We start from the raw sequence: 24,871 nt of genomic DNA on the forward strand, positions 1-24,871 counted from the left end.
ATCTTTTTTGTAAGAATATGAAAAGCTCACACCCAGGAACACCAGGAGCTTTCTCCTCTTCACATGACAGAGCAGATCCATCTTAGTGATTATCTGCAGCAAAGCAGTTGGAGTTTTCTGTGTCCTGAAGGAGAAGCAAGATTTTGGAAAAAGCCCTACGTTTCAAATGCAGAAATGCTGGGTGCTCAGCTAGTTCGGGCTCCAGTCTGAATTTTGGTAACTTATCATGACAAACTATAGACATGCAGTGGGAGTTGCTCAGAACGGCTGTGGCTAGTGTGTTCAGCTCCTTTCCACTCCTGTTAAATGCGAGTCGGCTTTAGAATGCTAGTCACTGATGGATGTAGGATAAACTGCAGAAGGGTGTGCTTCTGCAGCCAGAACATCATTTGCATCTCAGTTTTTCCTTCACTTATGTGCATGTGAACCAGCATTCATGTAAGATTCCTTTCTGCCCCACCATGCCAGGCAGAAAGAACTTGAATTCTAGATAATAATCCATTTTTCCTTCTACCCTGCTGCAGTGCCAGAGGCTTGGGGCAGCTTATTCGAGCAAAGAACATTAAGACAGTGGGTGATCTGAGTACTTTGACAGCATCAGAAATCAAAACTCTTCCCATCCGCTCTCCGAAAATTTCCAATGTTAAAAGAGCTCTAAAAGGCTATCACGAGCAACAGGTAAAGTTTAATTTTAGTACACAAAAAGCAAGTATTGGCCTAATGAACTGCTAACATCCATCATGAGGAATAACAGACTTTTTCTCCCATTAGAAATAGCACTTTAAAACGTTAACCTCTACCTGTCACAGTCACCTGTGAATTTAAGGTACAGAAGACTTGGCTACAATATTAATAGGAATAATGATTGTATTTATTATGAGGTTAAAACATGCCCCACCGTGTATTCTTTGTTTTTTTTTCCCTTGAAAATGCATTTTTTGTTCTTTCCCAAAAATTCTTCAGGTAAAATCTCGAGGATTTGAGGAAATGGCAGTTCTTGAAGACACAGAAAAGGCCATAAATAATGTAGAAGATAAATCTCTTTCTGTAGATGAAGAAAAACTTGCAACAGGTACATATTGCCAGGTTTTGCTTAGGATTGGGGTGTTTCCCGCTGTATTGCTGCTTTCATTCTCCTAATGGGAACACTTGATTTTTTTTTTTTACTGTTACAGATATTAGCGCCTTAGATGGGTGTTTAAGGTAGCCACTTCATGACATACTGTAGCAACGGCGTTTTAAAGCCTGTTACATATCTTGAGGGAAGGATGCTGGTTTTCCCTAAATAAGCTTGCATGAGCAATGAGAAGAACAAGTTAGTCAGGGCTCTAAGTACTTAAGTTTCGGAATCCAGCATGTTCTGTCCTGAGCTGTTTAATGGTGTAGTAACTGCTATGCTTCTGGACATGCACAAAAACAAGCAAGATGACGTAGTTCTGTGGCCCCTCATCTGGAGGGTGCGGAAGAAGAGGTGGTTAATTCCCTGAATACCCAGTTTGGATTTGGTTGCCTAGCTTTTCATTTGAATTCTCCCATGCATTTTTGGAGTTTGGCCTGGTAGCTCAGAGGAACCCACATTTGTGCTTCCTACAAGACAGCTGAACCATTTGTTTACCTAGAAAACAGAACTGATCAGTAGCTTCTCAGCTGCCCAATTTCAGAGTTGGCCCTTGGGATGACTCGTCTGGCACTGGCAGTATCTGAATCAAATACTTTCATGTCTATCCTTAGTTTTATTGTACAAAGGGTAAAGAAGGGTAGCATGGAGTCCTGAGGGCTGCTTCTGTCAGAAGCCCTTGTGTGGGACAAATACTTTATAGACTGCTTGAATATATTATTTAGTACAAAAGAAGCTGTAACATAACTCTGCCTAGGTTTAAATGCAGACAGGCAGACTGCCCTGCCCTGCTGTCCTTCCTTTTCAGATTTGATTGAACCCATTGTCGTGAATACAAATGACCATCCCGCAGCAGATCTGATGAGCCAGATTGATGCACTTGCTGCTCAGCTGAGCACTGAAGACCTTCACAGCTATTCAGGCAGCCAGCTTTTTGAGATGCAAGAAAAACTTGTTGGCATGACAAACTGTATAATGAAGAATCTGCAGTCTCGCTGGAAGTCACCACCCCATGAAAGTTCGGATTAGGTGCTTATCATTCCTAAATAAGGAGGGTCTTGTTACAGTTTTGCCCAAACCCTTCTTCTCTTACTGGTGAATTATTTCCTAAACTGTGTATTTTGTACTATAAAAGATTTTTTAACATCTATGTCAGAAAAATATATCATGTTGGGGTTTTTTTTTTCCTTTTTTTTGGTGGGTGTTTTGTTCTGCTTTTAGGGTTTTTTGGGGTTTTCTTCTCGTTGTTGTAATTTGTGGGATTGCTTATTCCCTATTAGAAGTATTTGTATTGTGTTGCTATGCATATTTCTTTCAGGTAGCGAAAGAAAACTCGACAAAGTTGTGCAATAGCAAAGACTGTGAAACCAAACCAACAGAGTAGTTATTTTTTTCAAATCTGAAGTGTTCTTACTGCTGCGGACTCATAGTACTTGGTTAAGAGGTTGATCTCATAACTCCATTCACCTGCTATCCCTCTTGCCTTCCTCTGAAGCTGTAGAAACCCTGACAGCAGCAATCTCTGAGCCCACTGTTTTGTATAGAGATAATATGTGCTTAATTCCATACCCCAGCAACAGCCCAGGAGCCTGGTATTGACAGCCAGGGGACATCTATTTTTGCATGTATTTTTCTAAGAATCACACTAAGAAGCTGGTAATGAAATGTGCCCTTACAGGCAAGAGACTTTGCAGAATCTCTCAGGCTTTTCCCCACATTCTTTGTTTGCAGCAGTTCTCCTTCTGTAGAGAAGACTTTCCTTTGGAAATGGATGCATTTGGCAAGATCTCTTTGTATATTGTGTACAGACTTACAGCAAATGTTGGTTAATAATTTATGATGTTGAGTTTTAATTGCATGGAATGCATTGCTGCTTCTCAGAGACCTTCAGAGTTCTCAGTTTTTACTCTGGAAATCTAATTTGTATATACTGTTCTGTAGCTACCAAAATGAATGTTTATTGAAAGGAATTGCTGCAACTGGTTTTAGAACTTACACATGGGCAAATAAAAGAGCAGATAGTTCCCAAACTTGTTAAGGGCATGTTTCTGATTTGTTGTTTTTTCCCTTCACTGTGTCTAAACATTGTCCTCCCTGAGCATTGCTTTGGATCCACAAGCTGGGAGAGCTGAACTGCTGCCTTAAGGTAGGAGCAGGTCCTTGGGGACCTGTCAGTGTCTTGTCATCAGAACATTCTTTGCCCTGTTCATGCACCTCATGAAGACAGCAAATAGACAGAGAGGTGCCTTGCGGCTGTGACATGAACAGTGCCAGAGACAAGTTGTCAGCAGGTTCTCTTGCTTTCTTGAAAATGTTATTTTGGTTCCAGCTCTGTCTCCTCAGGCTTGTTCAACTCTAGTGCTCAGTGCTGTGCACGGATAACGATGTGCCTAACGTATCTCAAAAGGGTGTTAACAAAACATCTTTGTTTAACTAACAAGCTTCCTTCAGCACTGGTGGCAATCCTGAATCCCACATCAAGGAAGGACGTTTCCCTTTCAAGATGGTTGCATATACCATGACAAGCCATGAACTCCCTTTGAACTCTGAATTCCTCAGAGTTCATGTTGCAGTTCCTTCTACTGCTGTCCTGTTCTTAATCTTAAGTCTATCCTGGACACAGTATACAGTGATTTCTTACTTCCTTCTTTCTTGGCAACCAGCTGGCACCAGCTGCTTTAGGAGAGGAAGCCAATAACCATTGTGTTCTTGTATGATATGATACAACTTGTCTGGCTTCATCCAGAGACCCTCAGTTTCTTGTGGCTGTTGCATCCTCCACCACCTCCTGGGTTCTTTCCCTTAACAGTTTTCTGAACAAAGCCAGTTTGCTATGAGATTGATTCCCACTCTACAGCATGAATGAATAAAGCACGCACACTGCAGAAATGTTAGCTTTATTTAGGCACTAATTTACACGTAATAACAGCTTTTGACCCCAGAACAGTTGCATGAAAATCACATGCCCAAGAGCTCAGCAAGCAGGGAGAGGCTTTCAGGTTGGGGTTTGGTTCCCCCCCCTAATCCCAGATAAATGTTGGTTTGAGATACTAAGCTTAAATATTGCTTATATGTAAAAGAAGTGAATAAATTCAAACATTTTAGAATAGCTCCAGAAAATAGCTCTCTTTCTAGAGAATGAATAGAGTAATATTTGGTTATCTTAGTTATAAGTACATGTGGAAAACTGGAGACACTGAGTTGGATTGTGTTCTGGCATAGTTAAATGCATGATGGTGTGTGTGGTGCTTGAAAGATCCAGGCAATATTTTAGAAATGTAGTTGTGGGGTTTTTGGCATTGGAAGAAATACTGTTATGAGCAATGCCTGGTAGTGTGCTTACAGGTAATTTTCAAATACGTTTTGGAAGGATATTTCAAGAGTGTTTTTGCTCTGCAGTTACTTCTTTCCCCCCACACAGTTCATAAGGCGCTATCAACATGGAAGACATTAAGGCACTTTGGAGAAAGCATTACAAACCCTTTCATAAGGCTCCTGTCTTGAGCAGAGCCAGTGAGTCCGTGCCATGCTGATGCACTTTATGGGAAGATAATGGGTGGGTTTAGACAGCTTCTACGTAGTTGGCTGGCAGCATGCCAGTTTTGCCTGTTCTCTGGACGGTGCCATACATCCAGCCTTCATCAATGGATTGTACATTTACAATTGTGTCACCATCTTTGAAGGAAACCTCATCAGAATCGGCTGCCATATAGTCATACATGGCCCGGTAGGTCTTCTGTCAGGTGAAAGGGAGTGGAAAAGAGGGCAAAAAAAGGAGATACGTTTATAGTCCTGCTGTCAGCACTGGTGGACATTGTTGGTGAGAAAATGTAAAAGCAGGCTAAGGGCAAGTTATGCTTCAACTTATTTCAGTACTCTAACAGTATTTCTGATGGCAGCATCTGCCTGGCCTAAATCTCCTGTCTTCAGATCACAAAACATTTCTTCTCAATAGCTAAATAAATACCTTAATTACCCAGGTCTCACAGTACCTTGGGTTACAGCCTTTGTGTTTTGGCAGCACTGAGGCAGAACAACGTATTTGTAATGTGTTTGAGCAGCTATTGGCTCCAGGTGGCTCCAGCCATAACTTTTAAGTTGTTGCCTCCCAGCAGATCTTGGGGGGAGACAACGCTATACCTATCTTCATACAGCTACTCCAAGACTCAATCTCAGGAGTAGGAAGAAGTGTTAAAGTTTTCAAGAACAGGGGAGGGTCTATCCCACTCCAATGACTTTACACCTTCACTGGGGTTTGTACCAAGCTTTGGCCCAGTGAGTAGGCTGGGGCCAACTTGGTCTTGGAAGCATGGTCTGAAGCATGATGTGGAGAATACGGCATCAGCTCTTGAAGACCTCCAGGGCTGTGCGCTTTTGGCAGGTACTTGTATGAACTTCTGCAGTAAGCCAGGAATGTGTGTCTTAATACAACCGAACAGGGTTACTTACCCCAGCAGTAGATGGGTGAGAGGGAACGGATGATACTGTTGTTTGCTGGGTAGCAACTGATGATGACCGTTGTTGTGGTAACTCTATGGTTTTAGCTTGCTTGTAGCCCACTACAAAAGGAAAATACAGTTTGTATTTTTTATTACACATTTGGCAACAAGGTCAGAGTGGCTCTGAATAAAGACCATGGGTGGGTCATTAGGTGGGTCAAATCTGAAACACAATTTTGCAGCTGTTGGTTGTTTCCATAGCTCCACATTTTGCAGGTGTACTTCCGTGCTGTTTCCTGGCTAAAGGAATACTCAACATGAGCCAATGCCCAGCATTTACTATGTGTCCCCATAGGGCAGTAAGGAAGTGGCAAGTTTGTTCTCCTACCTGTTGTAGTGGCAAACAGGCCCCCGCTGCTGTAGTAGGATAAATGCTGATCTACACCATCTGAGGGTTCAGACTTCTCATCGCCACCACTGAGGCTCAAGGCACTGGCAGAGCGGGAATGCTCCCGGCTTCGGCGCTGGGCTTGGACTGCAAGGAGGAAGCAGGGGGAACCGATTTGCATCTTCGTTTTGTAAGGAGATGCACACATAAAAATACATGTGGATATAAATATGTACATGCATGCACACACACGCATATGCATAGGTTATTTTGTATATACACACATGCATGTTCTGTAAAAATAACTAAAGCTCTCCACTGTTACTGCCAAAGTTGTGCTTAGAGTAGAAAACTGACGCGGGCCCAAACACACGCTAAGCAGGATTGGTTAGTGTATTGTACAAAGTTCATGGAAAACAGCATCTGAGTTAATCACAGTATTTTTATGGTTACTCAGTGTTTGCCATTCTAAAAGTCTTCTATGGGCAACATGCTGAAGTTCTACTCAGAAAGGCAGTTATGTCCCTGTTAATATTCAGGGTTTGGTGTTTTTTTTTTTCTCCCACCTCCTTCCCTTTAGTGGTAGCTACTTCCAGAATTTTTATTTCAATTATCCCATGCTTTCCTTATCAGTTGACAGAGCTGAGCCATGCCCAAGACTGTGGTTTCTACCATTCAGGATGCACTTCAAATAATTAGCAAGAAAGGAGCTTAAACAAACCAAAAAGGTAACTGAGGAACAGTATTCTTAGTTATTTAAAAAGGAAGCACATGTTACAGGTAAGCCACTGTATCATGCTATCTGTGGATCAAACATCCCTCTCCATGCCTGTGTTAGATCACTTATATATAAGATTAACATAGTTTTTGAGAAATAAGCTATATTAAACAGCTAGCTGCATTCATGGAGCTAGCACAAATATATGTATACTGGTGAGGAGGAGCTATAGACAATTTCTCCTCTAGTTAACATTAATTCTCACAAGAACTGTGTCCCTCTATAACATTTGAAATCTTGTCTCTGTTTAAGTCAGCACACAACACTACACTTGCGTTCTTGCACAGGTGGAGCGTGAGCCTGTACTTCAGCGTCACCAAGCTGTCAGCTTTACTTGGTCGGATTTGCATAAGTACAAAACCTATTTTGCACAAACAGTACTACAGCATATGGAACAAACCAGAGATCATATGTAAGCTTCTGGACTGAATATTGTCTTCTGCTGGGTCATAGTCAAAGACTGACCCCGGATTAGTGCGCCACACACGAAGACCTGCAAAAAAAAGGGCATCTTCTGAGGAGACGCTGTAGCTCAAGCAGCTTTCAGAACTTGAGCAGCACATTCGTCCCGAAGAGGAGTAAAAGCATATCAGAAAAGGGCAAGCAGTATATGTCATCATAAGTCTCAAACCTATAGCACAGATTATTTTTAATTGATTTATTACATCATCTACATCACTGAGGTATTTCTCTAGTATGCATGGTGATGGAAACAAAAAACATAAGTAAGAGATGTAAATCCAGCATTACTTTAATAAATTTGGGCAGAATGGGACAGGCAGATGACAGAAAATTTACAGCTGCTATTTTTGCAATGAACTGATAAAAACATCATCTCCAACTAATGATAAGTTTGATTTGGTGCGGCTGATCTTAAATGCTACCACTCATCCAGGTCAGCTTGTGTTTTGTGTAAATGAAGTACCTGAATTGTTATAAAACCTAGGTTCTGCTTACCTGTGAGAGTCTCTTGATCCTGGTCCACGCGCTTTCGCTCCATTTCCACTACTCGCCGTTGGATGCCCCTGTAGCTAATGTCACTGAAGTCCTGCATGTTCTTCTTCACGCGTTCTGTAATGGGGTCGGTAACTACAGGTGTGAAACTACCTTTGCTTTTCTCAAACTCTTCATGGTATTTCACCTGCAATTTAAAATGAAGTGTCTGTTCTCTGTAGCTTAGATGAGTAGTTTTTATTCCTGCTCACCTCAGGTAAATTTCTAGTAGAGAGGTGCACTGTTGTTTAGAACTTTTGTTTTCTCCAATCCAGGAACAATGAGAGAGCCTAACCCCAAACACCCCTCTCCTGCAGTCACTGTTTAGCACTTAATCTACTTGGGTAACTAGGCTTGATATATGTACATTGTGCTCAGGCTGCCAACCCCAGAATGTCTCAGCAAAAAGGTTATATTCTTATTTACATCACTTGCCAAGTTAGAATACATCTATAAATGGTCTTACTGTAGAGATGTTTTTCTGGGTCTCTCGCACCCGCCGCATCTCAGGTGTATCCAGTACATATGCGGCTTTGCCTTGTACTTGTTTTCGGAAACTGTCTGAATAAAGAACCTGCCAAATGAGAAAAAGGAAGTGAGAACAAGGCACCAGACTACTTCTGCGTCATGAGGAATGAGCTGTACTGAAGCAACCTCACAAAGAAGGGGCAGGGGAAAGCAGCAGGATCTATACTGGTGTATAACATTAGAATGCAAAACAAAATTATTCTTCAGAATTACAAGAGATATGGACAGCTCTGGCCTTGATGCCAAACATTCCTTTTTTTAATTAGAAGAGCCTTGTCTTTTTAACCTTGTAAGAACAGGTAGAGGTAATAATGCAGTAATAGTGGTCCAGGTACTTTTTTCATATATTTGACCTGCACCTCACTGGCTTCAGTAAAGTTATCAGTGGGGAACACACAACATAATTAGACCTGCATTTTTCACTGATATGCCACAATTTTTACTGGGTTTGCAGGGTTTCTTTTTTTGAGTTAACAACAGTCACATCATACTTCTTTACACATCTGCAGATACTTTATTACTGGATTTATCAAGCCATGACAAAATTAAAGGCCAGGCTGGATGGAGCTTTGCGCAGCCAGGTCTAGTGGAAGGTGTCCCTGCCCATGGCAGGGGATTGAAACTACATGGTCTTTAAGGTTCTTTCCAACCCAAGCCATCCTATGATCTTATGTATATAAACATTTACAATGGGGTATTTCAGGATTTGCCTCTGGAGTAACAGGTTAGTAAAATAGGGCCTAAAGGCCAATTTCCAGATTCATCATGTTTTAATACATAACATCAGCAGTCTAACATAGCATACTGTTACTGAAGAGCAATCATTTTATATGCCATGCAATGCAAGACAGTAAAACCAGAACATATTTGCAAGACTTGAAGGTAACATAGGTTATTTGAATTTCAACTGTTGTTTAAAAATACCCTCCAAACTAAAGCAGCTAATCAATCACACAGAAAGACTTGCTCAGATGCTGTAGAAAGTAAAAGGCAAGCATTAAATGATTTTATTTTAGAATGGTTACTTCATGCTTCCAAACTAGGTAGCTAGGTAGTTATGTTAACATCTGCATTGTTGATCTGAGTAAGGATTTCAAGGATTGAAATGTTACTTTAAAAAATATTGTCATATATTGACTGAATAGAACATACTGAGCTGATGTTTTCCTGGTTGCGTTTAGCTCTCTCCATCTCTGGAGTCATTGGTGTTGGAGTTCCTTTTGCCAGATGTTCCTTGTACAAAACCTAGAGTGTGCAAAAAGGTGTCCACAAATCAGACTGGAGTAAGTCATACCTCATTCTGTAAACGGTGTTATTAAGCATACTCATCACTGCAGGGATAGAAAAGATCTTGGGAAATAAAGCATCTAAAAAAGTTATTTGCTAGAGCAAAAGGTAAAAACCAAAGGGAAAAATAGGCAAAAGTGAGGAAAACTGAGAAAATAAGGCTAAGTTAGAAGTGGAGGTTTTGTTCAGAGTGGTTATTTTTAATATAAGGTGCTTGTCTGTCTTCTTTCAATACCGAGCTAATCTGTTCTTGATTGCGTTTGACTCTCTCCATCTCTGGAGTAACCGGAGTGGGGGTTGCCTTCCCTAAGCCTTCTTTGTATACAACCTACAGAGCACAAAGTAACTCAAAGTCACAAATGTACAAATTAAAAGCTGTAACATTATCGGGTTTAGAGTAAACACCATCCATTATGACAGAAAAAAAATAAAAGGGTCATAGGAAAAATAGTATTAAAAAGTTAATTCACAAAATTTGCTTAAATACTATGATTTTAAGAAGTGACTTTCTATGCTTGAGGGAAGAAAACTAGAGGGTTGGTTAAAACCAGGCAGACTTAAGTTATTTAGAAAAAAAAAGTGCTCTATCATATCCTTTTTTACATCTTTCAGACAATACCGAGCTAATGTGTTCTTGATTGCGTTTGACTCTCTCCATCTCTGGAGTCAGAGGGGTGGGGGTTGCTCTCCCCAGGTTTTCTTTGTACAACACCTGTGGGATACAGAAGATGTATCCAGTGTCTCAACCCTGCACACACACACACACACAATCAAAAGGATTTGAACACGAATTATTACTTTGTTATCAAAGTTCAAAAACGTCACAACTGATTATGATACACAGCACTGCACAAAAGGCAAACATCTACTGCTGGAAAGAAGGGTAAGAAAAATAAACTGTAAAAGGAAAGCTTATTATTTTTTTGGTTAACAAAGACAGGCTCTATCCAGCTATAACTGTGACAATGGCCTGGGAAAGCTGCCCATGGACCTAGAGAACTAGTAAAGAAATGCTTTATCTGATGTTTTGCCTGTATTTGAAGCAATCTGTGACCTTTTGGGAGGGAGTCTTCTTGTCACACTTACATTGGGCAGACAAATACAGAAGGGTGTTGAGGATGGGTGTCTGGTATCGCTGCACCATTACACCTACCTATCTCCCCCAAACACAAGGCCACCTAAAAGCCCTTGCTGATACACCACCCAGAACAGGAACAGCCTTGTTCCTTTTGTGTCATTCTGTTCAAGGCATCCAAAGTCACATGTCAGAGCAATGCAGTCTCACATGGCTCTGAGACATGGGGTTTCAGGGTGGAGTATTGGTTTCCTGTTAGTCTGTGTTTGCTAAAGTCAAATATCCCTGAAAATCCAATGAAAGCTCAAACACTGCGCATAGACAGGTCAACCTGAGTATCTTCAACAAAGGCTGCTAAGCTTCTAATATTGTCTGGATAGAGCCCACAGGTACATAAACTGCGTTGCAGAAAAGGCCTAAATTGCTGGATCAAACTGTTAACACTAAAGTAATTTTGTTTTAGGAGAGGAGCAATTAAATGGCAGAAAGAAATATACCTATTTTTAAATTAGAATCAATCTTCAGTAGATAGTTAGCGTGTTACTTTATTAAGATGTAAGCATGAAGATAAAAAAAAGAAATATATCTCTTTTAAGGTACCGAGCTAATGATTTCTTGGTTCCGTTTCACTCTCTCCATCTCTGGAGTGATTGGTGTTGGGGTCACTTTCCCCACATTTTCTTTGTACAAAACCTACAGGATACAAGGGAGTATCCAAATGTAATTTAAAAGGTACCATCACAAAAAAAAAAAAAAACATACCAAAACCACCCAAACCCCAAAACTAAAATAAGACCAAACCAACATACAACATGGCTTTTGAATCATTACACTTAGAAAGGGTTAGGCTTGGGGCATAATGCTTCTCCCGAGAGAAACAATGGGAGCTTTGCCATCAATCCACTTGAATGCAGAAGTGGACCCTGCACGGAATCAACACTGTGTACATGTAGTAAGAAAGGGTTAAAAAATTGTGCACAGAGATTATATCCGTCAAAAAGAAAAAAAAAAGGCAAACCTAGTTCTAGTAAAATCCTGCTTCAGACAGTGTTAAATAGAAGACATGATTAAAAAGAAGGTATCACTTGTTTGTAAGCACAGAAGGTAGGAGGTTTATGCTACACGACAGATTTGTCTTCTGAAGTTAGAAAGCACAGCTTACTAAACGCTGCAGTTACAATGTTAAACACGTCATTCACATCCTTAGGAACTGGTTTCCTGTTAAAAATACCGAGCTAATGATTTCTTGATTGCGTTTAACTCTTTCCATCTCGGGGGTGACAGGTGTTGGGGTTGCTTTCCCTATGTTCTCTTTATACAACACCTATGAGACATAAGAGAGGAGCCAAAGAAAGCAACAATAAATAAAAAGCTATCCATAGAAAAAATTCAAGCCCAAGGCATTTTTTTCTTGTATTTATTTTCTCAGGACCTATGTAGTGCATATATTTTTAAAGAAGGTACTTAGCAGTATTTTGCTAGAGAAGTAGGGTTTGGCATACTGGGTTTTTAACATAAGATCACTCATATACCTCTGTAAGTATATATATACACACACTCGTATAAGTACTGCATAAATGAGACGACAGAAATACCATATGGAGTGGTTGAGGATTCTATGAACATGTAAATTACAATTTTTCTTTTTAAAAGAATGTCAGCACTGCAGAGAAAATGAGTGGAGCTTGTTAAGTGATTTTAGGATTAGAACAGGACATTACAATCACTCTTGGGAAACAAAAACCCTTAACAAGTTAAAGTCACCACCGTAAACCACACAAGATGTGAGTAAGAAGTAAGCACTTCCGTAAGCTGCTTTAGAGCTATGGCTGACATTATTCTGGAACTAGCATTACAGCGTCCATTTATTAAAACTGTTAAAATGTTCTTTTAAATAGAGTTAAAGGGAACTTCTTTTTCTTAGCAAAGTACCGAGCTACAGATTTCTTGATTGCGTTTGACCCTCTCCATCTCTGGAGTGATAGGAGTGGGGGTCCCAGTCCCCACGCTCTCTTTGTACAACACCTGTGTAGCAACAAGAAGCATCCAAGAACATAATCACAACTCAATAACAATTACATCCAACATGAAGTCAAATATTTGAATCTGTGGTAGCTCAGTCTGCTCTAACGCGTTCCAAAGCTACCCCTGAAAGCATTGAAGGCTGGATTGCACCTTGAGGGTCTGGAGGCAAAAAGATCTATGGTTTTATCCTAGCAGATGCCACAAGTCCAACACAAAAGCCTCTTAACATCAAACACATATTCATGGCAGAGGTGAGCTTTTGGCCACCACTGAAGCCTGCCAGAAAGTCAGACAACCCCCCTTCTGTCTATAACAAGGTTAAAAAAGGAAAATTATGGGATTTAAGAAAACAAACAAACAAAAAAAAACACATAAAAAAGAAAAGTTGGAAGAGGGAGCAAAATGGTTAAAAATACTTAGGATAATGTAAATAATCACATATATAATAAAGTGGTAAGTCAGTAACATTGGAAAATATAGTATAGGGAAGAAGAAAGGATATTTTATGAGTTGATTAAATGGAAGTAAGGAGTGGAATTGTTCATTTTTAATAAATGTTAAAAAGTTCCATTTAAGTGGAGTTAAAGGGAATCTACTTTTCCTCCACAAAATACCGAGCTAATGTGTTCTTGATTGCGTTTGACTCTCTCAAGCTCAGGAGTGACAGGTATTGGGGTTCCTGTCCCCAGATCCTCTTTGTACAATACCTGTGGAGTAACACGGCTGTATTAAAAAACAAAAAGTGGAACAAGCAAACGACAATAACAGGCAGCTTGTGAGAAAACCAACCGAATGTTTTTCAAAGTTGCTCCCAGCCAAAGCTTGGAATAAAAGAGAAAAATTAAAATGCTTTTCAACACTATATAGCTAAATGCTAACACTCCGCAATGCCTTTTGGCCGGAAGCTAGAATACCTTCTCTCTTTGCTTCTCAGGAGCTATACACAAAAACTCTCTGTGTAACAGTAGACAGCAAAGACCTCCTAAAGGCAGAAATTATCAAATGCAACACAAAAGGAACAACGTAATCAATTCTCTTTCGTTTACTCATTCCATAAACATCACAGCAGGTGACACTAGTGTGTGTATTAGAGCACTGTTATACTGAGGTCACAGCCATGGATTTGTATTGGGCACAGAACTGTTTAGCTCTCACATAGAAAGTAAGTCAAATCAGGGAAAAAGAACCAAAACAGCATCAAACAAAACAAAAGTAAGGATTGTTGGGATTAAGAAAAGAAAACCGCGTATTTTTAAGAAGAAAAAAATTATAATCAGGCTGAAAAGAAAGGTAGAATTAAAAGTTATTAAGAGGATGTAATAAAAAAAGGAACAAGAAAGATGTAAGTAACAATTACGGAGGAAAAAAAATCTCAAAGGGACCAGGATATTATTTTTGGTGTAAGTTGATTATAGGAGAAAGAAAAAAAAATTTTTGTGTGTTAAAATGATTTTTAAATAGATTAAAAGGGAATTTTCTGCTTTTCAAATTAAAAAATACCGAGCTAATGTGTTCTTGATTGCGTTTGACTCTTTCAATCTCAGGAGTGACAGGTGTTGGGGTTCCTGTCCCCAGATCCTCTTTGTACAACACCTGCGGAGCAACACGGCTGCATTAAAAAAAGGATCAAGCAAACCACAGTACCACTCTGTTTGCTGAGAGAACACACAGAACATGAGAGATGCTTTTCTGAGATGCCCAGAATAAATACAGGGATTACAAAAATCCATAAAAATAATAAACTAGTTTAAAACTCTGAAGACAGACTTGCACACTGATAAATCAGTATGACTTCTACTAGAATGCTAGAATACCTTCCTGACTGAAGTGCTTCTCAAGGTGGACATTTAAAACTGGTGAATAATTGGAAGACTGAAGTCTTATATAGATTATAATGAAGTATATTATCATCTCTTCCCCAGCAGTGAGGTAAAACTTTTCCTAACTGTACTTGAGCCATTGGAGAACCAGGTGGCAGCACCTTCCTAGAAGCTTTTCTGTACACATATGCACCCACCCCTCAACAAAGAGTCATCCACTCCCTGAGTGAAAACAGTACTCGTCATCCAGTTTATCATCAAAGAATCTAGCTTGCTTATTACAGGAAGGATACAGAGACACGATCATAATAAAGGTATATGTGTGAAAATAGTACCTTAGAAATCATAATCGCTACTGCTCTCCTATCATTCATGACACTTTTCTCACTCAGACAAACAGACTGATGTTACTAATTCATTTTTTTTACCCTGCAAACCTGTGCTCCCAACATATCTAGAGCAGTTTACAGCAGACACAGATTTGGGGCACTCTCTCTGTGCAACAACATGAATAACTCAAGAAAAGAAGGCAGCATCAAATACAATGCAGAAGGAATAAAGGCATCAATTGCATTTCATTTACCCATTCCATAAGCATCAGCGCAGGTTACACTGGCATGTATCAGAGCACTGTTATCCTGAGGTCATGTCCACAGATTTGTATCAGGCAATAAATAGTTTAGTTTTATATGTAGTAAAACCAGGGTGGGGAAAAACCCAACAACCAAGGATTGAAGTGATCAACAAAAGGAAAAGCAGATATTAAAAAGAAATAAATATGTTCAGAGTAAAAAGGAAGATGGAAAAATGGAATCTAAAAGTTATTAGTAAGATGATCTAATCAAAACAAAGTCAACAACTACAGAGGAAAAAAAAGTCAAAACATGGGGAACAGGGTATTCTTTCTTGTGTAAATAGATTACAGGGAAATACAAGAGGGGCTGGGGTTTTTTGGTGAATTAAAATTATTTGCAAATAGATTAAAAGGGAAAATGCTGCTTTTCAAATTAAAAAAAATACCGAGCTAAAGTTCTCTTGATTGCGTTTGACTCTTTCAATCTCAGGAGTGACAGGTGTTGGGGTTCCTGTCCCCACATCCTCTTTGTACAACACCTGCAGGATAACATGGGAGTTCAAATAAAGTTAAGTCCAAAAAATCCCCACTGCACTTGACGAAGGTATCACACATCATTTTTATGCCAACTTAATATACCAGAAAGCAGGAAAAATTAGGAAGTATAAACCAGTTAATAAGTATGGTAAATTTAGAGGAAGTCTTCTCATAGCTAGAAACACTGGATCCTAATCCTTAGATATGCTTCCGCAGAATAAGAAAGCATTAGAGGAATGGAATTAAGCGAATAAAAACCCAGTAATTTTAAAAATGCAAAATGCCTTAAGCTTCACCAAAAAAAAAAAAAAAAAAGCTTTAAAAATTAAAGGACATGAAGTATCAAGTGTTATAATAAAAATATATTTAAAAATAAGTATATAAAATACAATGACTAAAATATATAACAGCAGAAAGGGGATGTTTCTACGTTTATAGGTTAATTGGAGGAAGTAGAAAATCCACAAGTGTTAAATAGTTACAGGGAACTTTTTTTTTTCCTTAAATGAGGAAAAAAATACCGAGCTAAAGTTTTCTTGGTTGCGTTTGACCCTTTCCATCTCAGGAGTGACAGGTACTGGGGTTCCAATGCCTAGCCCCTCTTTGTACAACACCTGTGCCACAACAGGGAGTATTAAAAAACAACACAAAAAACACAACCAAAAAAAAAGGAAGGAAAGGAAAGGAAAGGAAAGGAAAGGAAAGGAAAGGAAAGGAAAGGAAAGGAAAGGAAAGGAAAGGAAAGGAAAGGAAAGGAAAGGAAAGGAAAGGAAAGGAAAGGAAAGGAAAGGAAAGGAAAGGAAAGGAAAGGAAAGGAAAGGAAAGGAAAGGAAAGGAAAGGAAAGGAAAGGTAGGAAAGAGAGAGAAGACAAGTAATTTAATATAGTGAAACTTCAAAATATGAAAAATAGAGCTTTGTCAGCCCTGTTCAAAGGCTAGCAAAAAACCTCGATGAAAATAATCTGCTAATATTACTGTGAAGTTTGTTGTTATCTCACCTGGGGGCACACGAATGCCAGCAAGAACTGCAGGAGTGTTCTCTTACCTGAAAACTCACTTGCAAAGGAGTTTTTTTACTCAAACAAAGATCTGGCAGAAGCAGCTTTGCCTCTAAGACTTCTAAATAAGTTCACAGAGGGCTGTCATGACCTCAGAGACAATTAATGTAGCAAAACACTTAACAACAGTGGCTTGTCTGAACTCTCCTATTAATTTCAACTCAGGATGAATTTCCTATCTGTCATGACTGAATTGGGTTACAGTGAGCCAAATTGACTTGCAAGTCACTCTAATTGAAACAGAAATATAGAACAAAATAATGACATAATGGTCACTTGATTGGAATATGTTAGGAGTAAAAACAGTCTGGATAGAATTCATTACTACAGTGGTCTTTTCTTATATATGCTTTAGTCTTCTTTTTTTTCATACTGCAGTGATATGACGATGCCACCCAGGTTTTCTTACAAAGCACCCACCCCAGCAAAACCAGGAAAAGAGACAGCACACACAAGTTACATTAGGTTGCTTTGCTTCAGGAAGGGTTAAGAGTTCATTTTTTGTTTGCAGTGCACCCAGTGTGGGGAGTCTGAAGACTGTTAGAAGGATTGACTTTGTTATTGAAGAGGAGAATGATATCACTCAGACTATTACTATTTCACTGGGAAGAAAAATAAGGTACTGCTTAACTGCTTTAAGTAAACAAGGTTAAGATCTCACAGCTGGTACAATCTAATGACCATTAAGTTAGATAGAGTGAAAAAATATAAGGATATTGACAGAGGTTTAGTGATTTGATTAAAAAAAGGGTTGTTCAAAGTTCAACAAATAATTGAAAGAAAAATGTAATACAGAGGCGTTAAAGGGATTTGATTTGCATTGGAAATGGTAGGGTTTGTTTTATTGAGCAATACCGAGCTAATGTTCTCTTGATTACGTTTGACTCTCTCCATCTCTGGAGTAACCGATGTTGAGATGCCAGTCCCTAAGCCCTCTTTGTATAACACCTGTGAGGTACAAGAAAGTTTCCACAAAAAAAGAAAAAGAAAAAACCAAACAAAACCCCAAAACCACTCAACATAGGCAAACCCATTAAATCTGACTATTTTGTGAGTTATGTTTAGCATTAGGGTCACTTCTTAGTTAATTCACACTTGTTCTAGAGGCAAATATTAAGGAAGAGGCTGATGGCTGGTTATTCTATAAATATATGACTACAGACAGTAGAAGATAAAGGGTTAAGAAAAACAAACATGGAGAAAAACACCGTGCTAATTTCACAGCTACTTCCAGGTTGGTTCTTAAAAGAAACATGTAAAGTTGTAAATCATCAAAAAAAAGTTCAAACACAAACAGGTGGAATATAAAGGAGTTAAAAATGTTGCCAAGGAGAAGACAGAAGAAGGGTGAGATTCCAACCCACTGAAGGAAAACAGATTGTATGTTAGGGTGTTATGCAAAAATAAGGTGTTATGATTTTTTTAAATACCGAGCTAATGTGTTCTTGATTGCGTTTGACTCTCTCTATTTCTGGAGTGACAGGTGTTGGGATACCTGTCCCTAGGTCCTCTTTGTACAACACCTGCAGAACACAAGCACCCAGCAAGGTGAGAAGATCACATTCCTGCCATATCAACTATAGTATATTTGGACAGATAATTTACCTGGTTTACAGGTAAATAATAATCTGGGATTATACATAAATATATGCACAATTTGTTTTACTCAGTATGCATCTTTATAAGCACAGCCAACAGCTCAGCAAAGAACTTAACGTCTGTGTTCAATGCCTGAACCCACTGAAGTCAATGGAATACTTCATTTCAGTAGGACACAAGTTTAAATCTTTCACTAACCTGGCATGAAAGGTAGATAGGCTCTTCCTTCCATTTTAGTTTAGGAATGTAACAGTATTACTTTTCAGGCACTCAGCATTAATGGAAGCTATTTTTATGGTGTTAACAAACAGCTGAACCCTTTATAGTTGTGTTTAATACAAAAATACTCTGCAGTGGGCTCTATTTCTTTTTGCTTTTTGTGACTGCTTGTTTCAAACAGTATTTATTTTACTTCAGTCTATGTCTCTAGCAAGAAAAACAATAGAGTTTTAGCTGTCATATTATTAGGTTTATTTTGCAATTGTTTGATTAAAAAAAAAGTGCATTTTTCATTAAAAGAGTCACATAGGCAATGCTAAAAAAAAAGTTAACAAAAACCAAAACCAAAGAGAAAAAAACCCGGAAGAACACTGTTTGTTGTCATTAAACAATGAAAAAATATGAAAATAAAGCAATCACAGCATGAGAAAAAAAATATGTAAAAGGTTCAAAAAATGAAGAATCATTTGAAAAAACAATTGTGCAGAAGTACCAATAATTGTAAGACCATATCCTGACTCAATTCTGTATGCAGAGATCAAAGTAAAGCAGGCCTAGTGCCAGATGAGGAAAGCATGTTGTGCTTTGAAATCCACACTCCCCTAGGTAAGGGAAGAGCCAGTACTGCTTTCACTTACAATGGTCACTAGGGTTTTGTGACTACAAAAAAGGTTCCCATTATTTTTTCCACAAAGTTCTGTCTAGCTGATCCATTTTTTCAGACTAATTGTAAGACATCTGGGTATTTTTGTTTCTAGTTCTGTGTTTAGAAAAGGTCAGAAAAGTAATACAGGAAATGGCTGATTGTAATGATTCCTGCAAAAATTCAAGTATTTAAACTATCTGCTGCTGAATATAGGGATTTAAGAGATCTGTTCTCTTTTCAACAAAAAAATACCCACAAACACTACCAAAAGCTGGAGCTTGAGCTCTCCATGAGTATATAGGTTAATAGAAAATATCGGTTATTACCGAACTGATGTGCTTCTGTGTCTCCTTGACACGCTTCACTTCTGGAAGATCAGGAATCGGAGTTCCTTTCCCAATACTCTCCTTGTATTTAACCTGCAAAGGCAAAGACATTAGAAAAAGGTAAAAGGATTTAGATTAAAGGACAGCTGACACATGTATGAGTAACAAGTTACATGAATAAAGAAACTTAAGTCTTTTACACTGAAACTCATTCAGATCTCAGGTACTAAATGTATTTCGATAGAAAGAAGTAATCAAGGAACCTTCTATTCCAGTTATCTAATAGGTAACTCTGCCACACCTCTACAAAGCACTTTAACAACCACTAGCGTAAAAAAGCAGCATCTTGTTTGAGGCAGGATTTTTCAACTGAAGCTTAAAACTTGGGTATCTGTCTCCCAGGAGCTTCATTTCAGCAAGAACCACCCCCCTGATCTAAACCAACTGAACCATTTCAAGATTTCTTACACAGAGTTCCAAAAAACTGTGATATTAAAAATTTAAAATAATTTCTGGAAATTTTAGCATAATGACATTGAAAAGAGCACCTAAATGCACATGTGGATACATAAAGAGCATTATACTGATCTCATGAAGACTGAGAATTTAAAAGACCTCCTCGGCTTCAAGATGAGCAGTGCGGCTTCCCATCGTCTTTACAAGCCATCTGTGAGAAGGCAATGTTAGCTGCTGACAAGAGGTCACTGTGAAGAGCTCTTCACTAAAAGAGTTTTCTAACACCAGATGTAAATAACTTTGCACCTGATACCATTTGGTCTTTCTACCTTCAACAAAGGCAAGAGTCATCATACAAGATTTTAACAACTACAGTGCATTTCTACTTCAGCATAACAACAACAACAACAACAAAAGAATAATATTTCACAAGAACTTTAGCATGAAGCAAATTGGTTGAAATGTTAGTACCTTTTATAATAAAATGATGCCAGCATTCAAAAAAACATGAAAAAGATTTACAAGTTTTGAAAGAAAAGTAATACATACAATTATTCCAACTGTAGTGTGCTACAATTTTTTATAGAGTATGAAAGTTTTCCAAGACATACTTTAGTAAGGCTCTTGACACTGTTTGCCTGGCATCTTCATAGACAAGCTAACAATGAATGGGTTAGAAATAAGTGCAAATTGGCTGAACAGCCAGGTCCAGAGCATTTTGACCAGTGGCTCACGTGCCAGTGGTAGGCAAGTCACCAATGGTGTACCCCAGGGGTCAGTACTGGGGCCAATAGTGTTTAACATCCTCACGAGAGACCTGAATGCCCAGAGTGCACCCAGAGCAAGTTTGAAAATGACACCAAGCTGGGAGGATTGGCTGATGCATCCAAGGGTTGTGGTGCCACTCAGAGGGACTTCAACAGGCTGGAGAAATGGGCTGAGAGGCATCTTGTGAAGTTCAGTGGGGGGAAATGCAAAGTCCTGCAATGGGGGAAGAATAGCCCCAGGCTGGGGTACATGCTGAGGGCTAACTGCCTGGGAAGTAGCTTTGCAGAGAAGGACCTTGGAAACCTGACAGAGAACTAGCTGACCATAAGAAAGCAACGTACCCTCATGGCAAAGGCCTACAGCATCCTTGGCTGCATTAAGACAGGCACTGCCAGCAGGTTAACAGAGCGGATCCTTCCCCTTTACTCAGCAATGGTGAGGCCACATCTGGAATTCTGTCTCCAGTTCTGGGCTTGCCAGTACAAGAAAGACTTAATGGAGCAAGTGCAGCGCGGGGCTACAAAGATGAGTAAGAGACAGGAGCATCTTTGATATGGGAAAAGGCTTAGAGGGCTGGGACTCTTCAGCCTGAAGAAGAGTATGTGCAGGGGGAACTTACCAATGTGTATAACACTACACATTACAAGGGCTTGTAGGGATAGGACAAGGAGGAATGGCTTTAAACTGAAAAAGGGTAGACTTAGATTAGATCTTAGGAAGAAGTTCTTTTCTATGTAGGTGGTGAGGCACTGGCACAGGCTGCCCAGAGAAGCTGTGCCTGCTCCATCCCTGGCAGTGTTCAAGGCCAGGTTGGAAAAGGCTTTGAGCAACATGGTCTAGTGGAAGGTGTTCCTGCCTATGGCAGGGGGGTTGGAACTAGATGATCTTTAAAATCACTTCCAGCTGAAACCATTCTGTGGTGATTCTATGAAATACCTAGTGAGAAGGAATGAAGAAGAGAGAGCTACTTTTCCTGGAAGTGTTCAGTGACAGGACAAGAGGTAATAGGCACAAATTAAAGAATGGAAAATTCAGTCCAAACACAGGAAAACACTTCTTTACTGTGAGGGTGGTCAGTCACTGGAACAGGTTGCCCAGAGAGGTTGTGGAGTCTTCATCCTTCGAGACAGTCAAAACTCAAATGGACGTGGTCCTAGACAACCTTCTCTAGCTGATTCTTCTTGAAGGGTTTTGAGTAGATGATCTTAAGAGTCACTTCAAACCTAAATAATTCTTTGATTCTGTGCTGAATATACTATGTTTGGGATGAGACTAAAACCATGCCAAGAGCTTTCAACTTTTAGAAATGAATTGTAAGTAACAAATTAAATGTTAATCATCAGAAAGATTACTGTTTAAGTAACAAGAATAGGGAAAAACTTTTAGAAAGTATCCCTTAGCTGGATGGATTATTGCCAAACTACTGTTAGCAGCATTTAAAGAAATAAGGGGGGGAAGGGGAGAATATATTATTTCAAGTTGAATTAGCACTGGTAGAGTATTAAAAATCAATTCTTTTGTACCGAGCTGATTGCATCCTGGGTTCGCTTAACTCTCTGCATCTCTGGTGTCTTTTCAATAGTTGTTCCAGTTCCAATATCTTCTTTATATAAAATCTTAATATTTAGAATGAAGACAACAAGGTTAAGCGCACAAAACACAATGTTCTTTCTAACAGCACATGAATACAGGCTCATGACAGTGATTCAAACACAACAGTGCAGACCGTTAAGCCAACTTGGAGCCTCATCTTTAGTTACTGCCTTACTACCTATCTGAAGACTGTCTTACTATACTACTGCCCTTTGCGCAAAAAGGGGTTGATCATTTATATTTGTAGTGCATTTTCAAGTAGAATATCAAAATATTTGTAGGCTAATTTTAGGACTGAAGACTAGTATTTGCTCTATTTTTTTCCTTTTCTAATTTGCTTTAGTATGTTTTACCCAAATGTCTTCCACTTAGTTATTCACTATGCTAATGGAGCTAGTGGCAAAACAATACAGCAGACTTCAAGCACTTCATTCTAACACATGAAATGTAAAACAGGCCAGGCAGACAGCTCACTTATCACTGAAAGAAGACAGCTGCCACACAAGAATACAGTACTCGCATGGTAACAGGACAAAAGAAAGGTGGATACTAGTAATATCAGTTTAAATACAGGATTGACTGTTTAACTATATCACAGCTATGAATATGTGAATATGCGCAATCAGGGCACTCTACAAAAAACAGCAGTTAAAAAGGGGTAGCAAACCCCAGCTAAATCTACTTAAAATATGATTAGTTTTGTTTGAAAAAGTTCTTATAAGCATTCAAGCTGATCAAGAACATAAATACCTGTAAGGTAAGAGCCAAAAATAGCTAATTTATTAAGTACATTAAACTGTACTTTTTGGAATGAGAACTGAAAACAGAAGGTAACTATACCGAGCTGAAATTCTTCTGGTTTTCTTTCACACGCAGCATTTCTGGTGTGTCTTGTACAACTGTAACTTTTCCTTTACTGTTCTGTAGGTCCCACTGGTACTGAAGCTGTTGAAAAAGTTAAAATAAAATGTCAAATGTTGACTCCATGCCATAAAAACTTACAGAGTTTTCTTTGAAGATGAGGAAAAAAAAGTACACCTTATAAGGTCATTTTAACACCACCATTAGTGGTACTACAGTTAAAAGTATTCTCATTTAAATTAGCAGTAGCAGATCCTTAACTGAAAAATCTTGAAAGGTGCCAGACTGTATCTAAACTAATTAAGTCTCAACAATGGAAATCAAAGATTTCAACTCAGGTCGTGGAGTTCTATTACTGACCACAGAGTCTGGGAGGTAGCCCGACTGACAACAAAGGACAAGTTCTGTAAGCATAATTCTCTATCACTTGCAAAGGAATTATCAGAGGCTGCAGCAGAAAGTTTTCTTCAAAACTGTTAACAGAATCATTTTGGTTCCCTTTGTAACGCATATGTGGGGTGCTGCATACACAACAGACCCTCTAATTGAAGATTCCTGAAAATATGAAGCAGCCTAGTTGGGATTACAGTGTGATATCGGGACCTTATTAAATAATAAAAAAAAAAAAAGGCAGAATATTTTTCACTATTTGACAGTAACAGTCGTTTTTTATTTATATACATACTGTGCTAAAGTTCTTCTGATTCTCACGGACTCTCTGTATTTCTGGTGTGTCTGCTACAGGCACATAGTAAGGCATGCTCTTTTCTGCATCTTCTTTATACTTTTTCTGATGGTAAATACAAAATACATTCCATTAATACAAAAATACTAATAAACAATCTGGCATTACTTATTGTTGCATAATGTCCATCTTTATGGAAATGTGAGTACTTCTGTGTCTGATACAAATTCAGATTATGCCTCTGTGTAAGATTTATTTTAAACATTAAGTTACTAAGGAGTATGAAAATTAAGCTAAATCTACTTAGAACAAAATTAGCTTTGGTATTGCAAAAGCAATATAAATTACTGTTTCATTTTATACAGTACTAAAATAAATTATTTTTATTATCAAAATGGAATTCTAGAGTAAGAGATGTCATATCACATCACCAGAAATCTGTTTTCTGGTGCATCTCCTGAACATCGGGACAGGTAGTCATTCAAGTGCTCCAAATCAGTATCCCCTCAAGGTTCTCACATGAACAATGATTAAATTGCTTCATTCAAGATACCTGGCTTGAAAGGTTCTTGACCTGCTGGGCATGAATAATCTCCGGAGTATCGACAACACTGGTGTAATTGGCTTTCTCCATTTCTGCCAATTGTTTGTATTTGATCTGTTGGGGAAAGATCAGATTTAGGTGCCTTTATCATATTTTGGCAACAATTTTCATTTGGCTTAATCAGAAAAAAGCTGTTAATAAATTTTCCTTTAAAAAAGTCATCAGATATGATACATGCAGTATTCACACAGACCTGGCTGGCAATGTCAGTGGCATTCTTTGCTCTCACAAAATCTGGTGTCTCCAAAGCCAGTTCTGTCAGACCTTTTCCTCTGATTTCTAATTCCAAGGCTTTTTTGTACTCTTTCTGCAGATGACGACAGTAAACAGATACCTTGTCAATATGAACACAATACCTTTAGCACCTCAGCTAGTTTCATGGCCACACAAAAACCAGGAATACTACTAATATAAACTCACAATTAAACACATAAATGATGTCACTAAAGTGTCTTAAAATCTTGGGAACAAACAGCCCCCTCCAGCAGTAAATGG

At 38.8% G+C, this 24,871-nt stretch overlaps 2 protein-coding genes across 5 annotated transcripts in view; one reads left to right on the forward strand and one right to left on the reverse strand.

Annotated features, from left to right (window-relative positions):
- Positions 1-3,155, forward strand: part of RIF1 (replication timing regulatory factor 1) — a 35,417-nt gene extending 32,262 nt beyond the window's left edge. For 3 of the 4 annotated variants that reach the window (XM_061363746.1, XM_061363748.1, XM_061363749.1), the window contains 3 exons: positions 525-678; positions 964-1,072; positions 1,926-2,313. In XM_061363746.1, coding sequence (XP_061219730.1) covers positions 525-678; positions 964-1,072; positions 1,926-2,146 — 484 coding nt within the window. In that variant the 3' untranslated portion in view covers positions 2,147-2,313. Of the gene's footprint in view, positions 1-524; positions 679-963; positions 1,073-1,925; positions 2,314-2,435 lie in introns of those variants that run through there. The other variant, XM_061363747.1, reaches the window with a different exon arrangement.
- An 843-nt stretch (positions 3,156-3,998) lies between these two features.
- The window catches only part of NEB (nebulin), a 124,027-nt gene continuing 103,154 nt past the window's right edge, over positions 3,999-24,871 (reverse strand). Inside the window, exons 118-137 of the mRNA XM_061363750.1 lie at positions 24,570-24,683; positions 24,326-24,430; positions 23,773-23,877; positions 23,067-23,171; positions 22,157-22,249; positions 19,410-19,502; positions 18,050-18,142; positions 15,471-15,563; positions 14,131-14,223; positions 13,245-13,337; positions 11,837-11,929; positions 11,206-11,298; positions 10,150-10,242; positions 9,396-9,488; positions 8,182-8,289; positions 7,680-7,863; positions 7,123-7,215; positions 5,945-6,091; positions 5,567-5,676; positions 3,999-4,853 (exon numbers count right to left, since the gene is read on the reverse strand). Coding sequence (XP_061219734.1) covers positions 4,680-4,853; positions 5,567-5,676; positions 5,945-6,091; positions 7,123-7,215; positions 7,680-7,863; positions 8,182-8,289; positions 9,396-9,488; positions 10,150-10,242; positions 11,206-11,298; positions 11,837-11,929; positions 13,245-13,337; positions 14,131-14,223; positions 15,471-15,563; positions 18,050-18,142; positions 19,410-19,502; positions 22,157-22,249; positions 23,067-23,171; positions 23,773-23,877; positions 24,326-24,430; positions 24,570-24,683 — 2,175 coding nt within the window. The 3' untranslated portion in view covers positions 3,999-4,679. The remainder of the gene's footprint in view (positions 4,854-5,566; positions 5,677-5,944; positions 6,092-7,122; positions 7,216-7,679; positions 7,864-8,181; positions 8,290-9,395; positions 9,489-10,149; positions 10,243-11,205; positions 11,299-11,836; positions 11,930-13,244; positions 13,338-14,130; positions 14,224-15,470; positions 15,564-18,049; positions 18,143-19,409; positions 19,503-22,156; positions 22,250-23,066; positions 23,172-23,772; positions 23,878-24,325; positions 24,431-24,569; positions 24,684-24,871) is intronic.

The sequence above is a fragment of the Neopsephotus bourkii genome, unplaced genomic scaffold (genome assembly GCF_033783945.1).
Source record: "Neopsephotus bourkii isolate Nb327-2 ecotype Australia unplaced genomic scaffold, CSIRO-AGI_Nbou_v1 NB_1181, whole genome shotgun sequence".
Classification (NCBI taxonomy): domain Eukaryota; kingdom Metazoa; phylum Chordata; class Aves; order Psittaciformes; family Psittacidae; genus Neopsephotus; species Neopsephotus bourkii.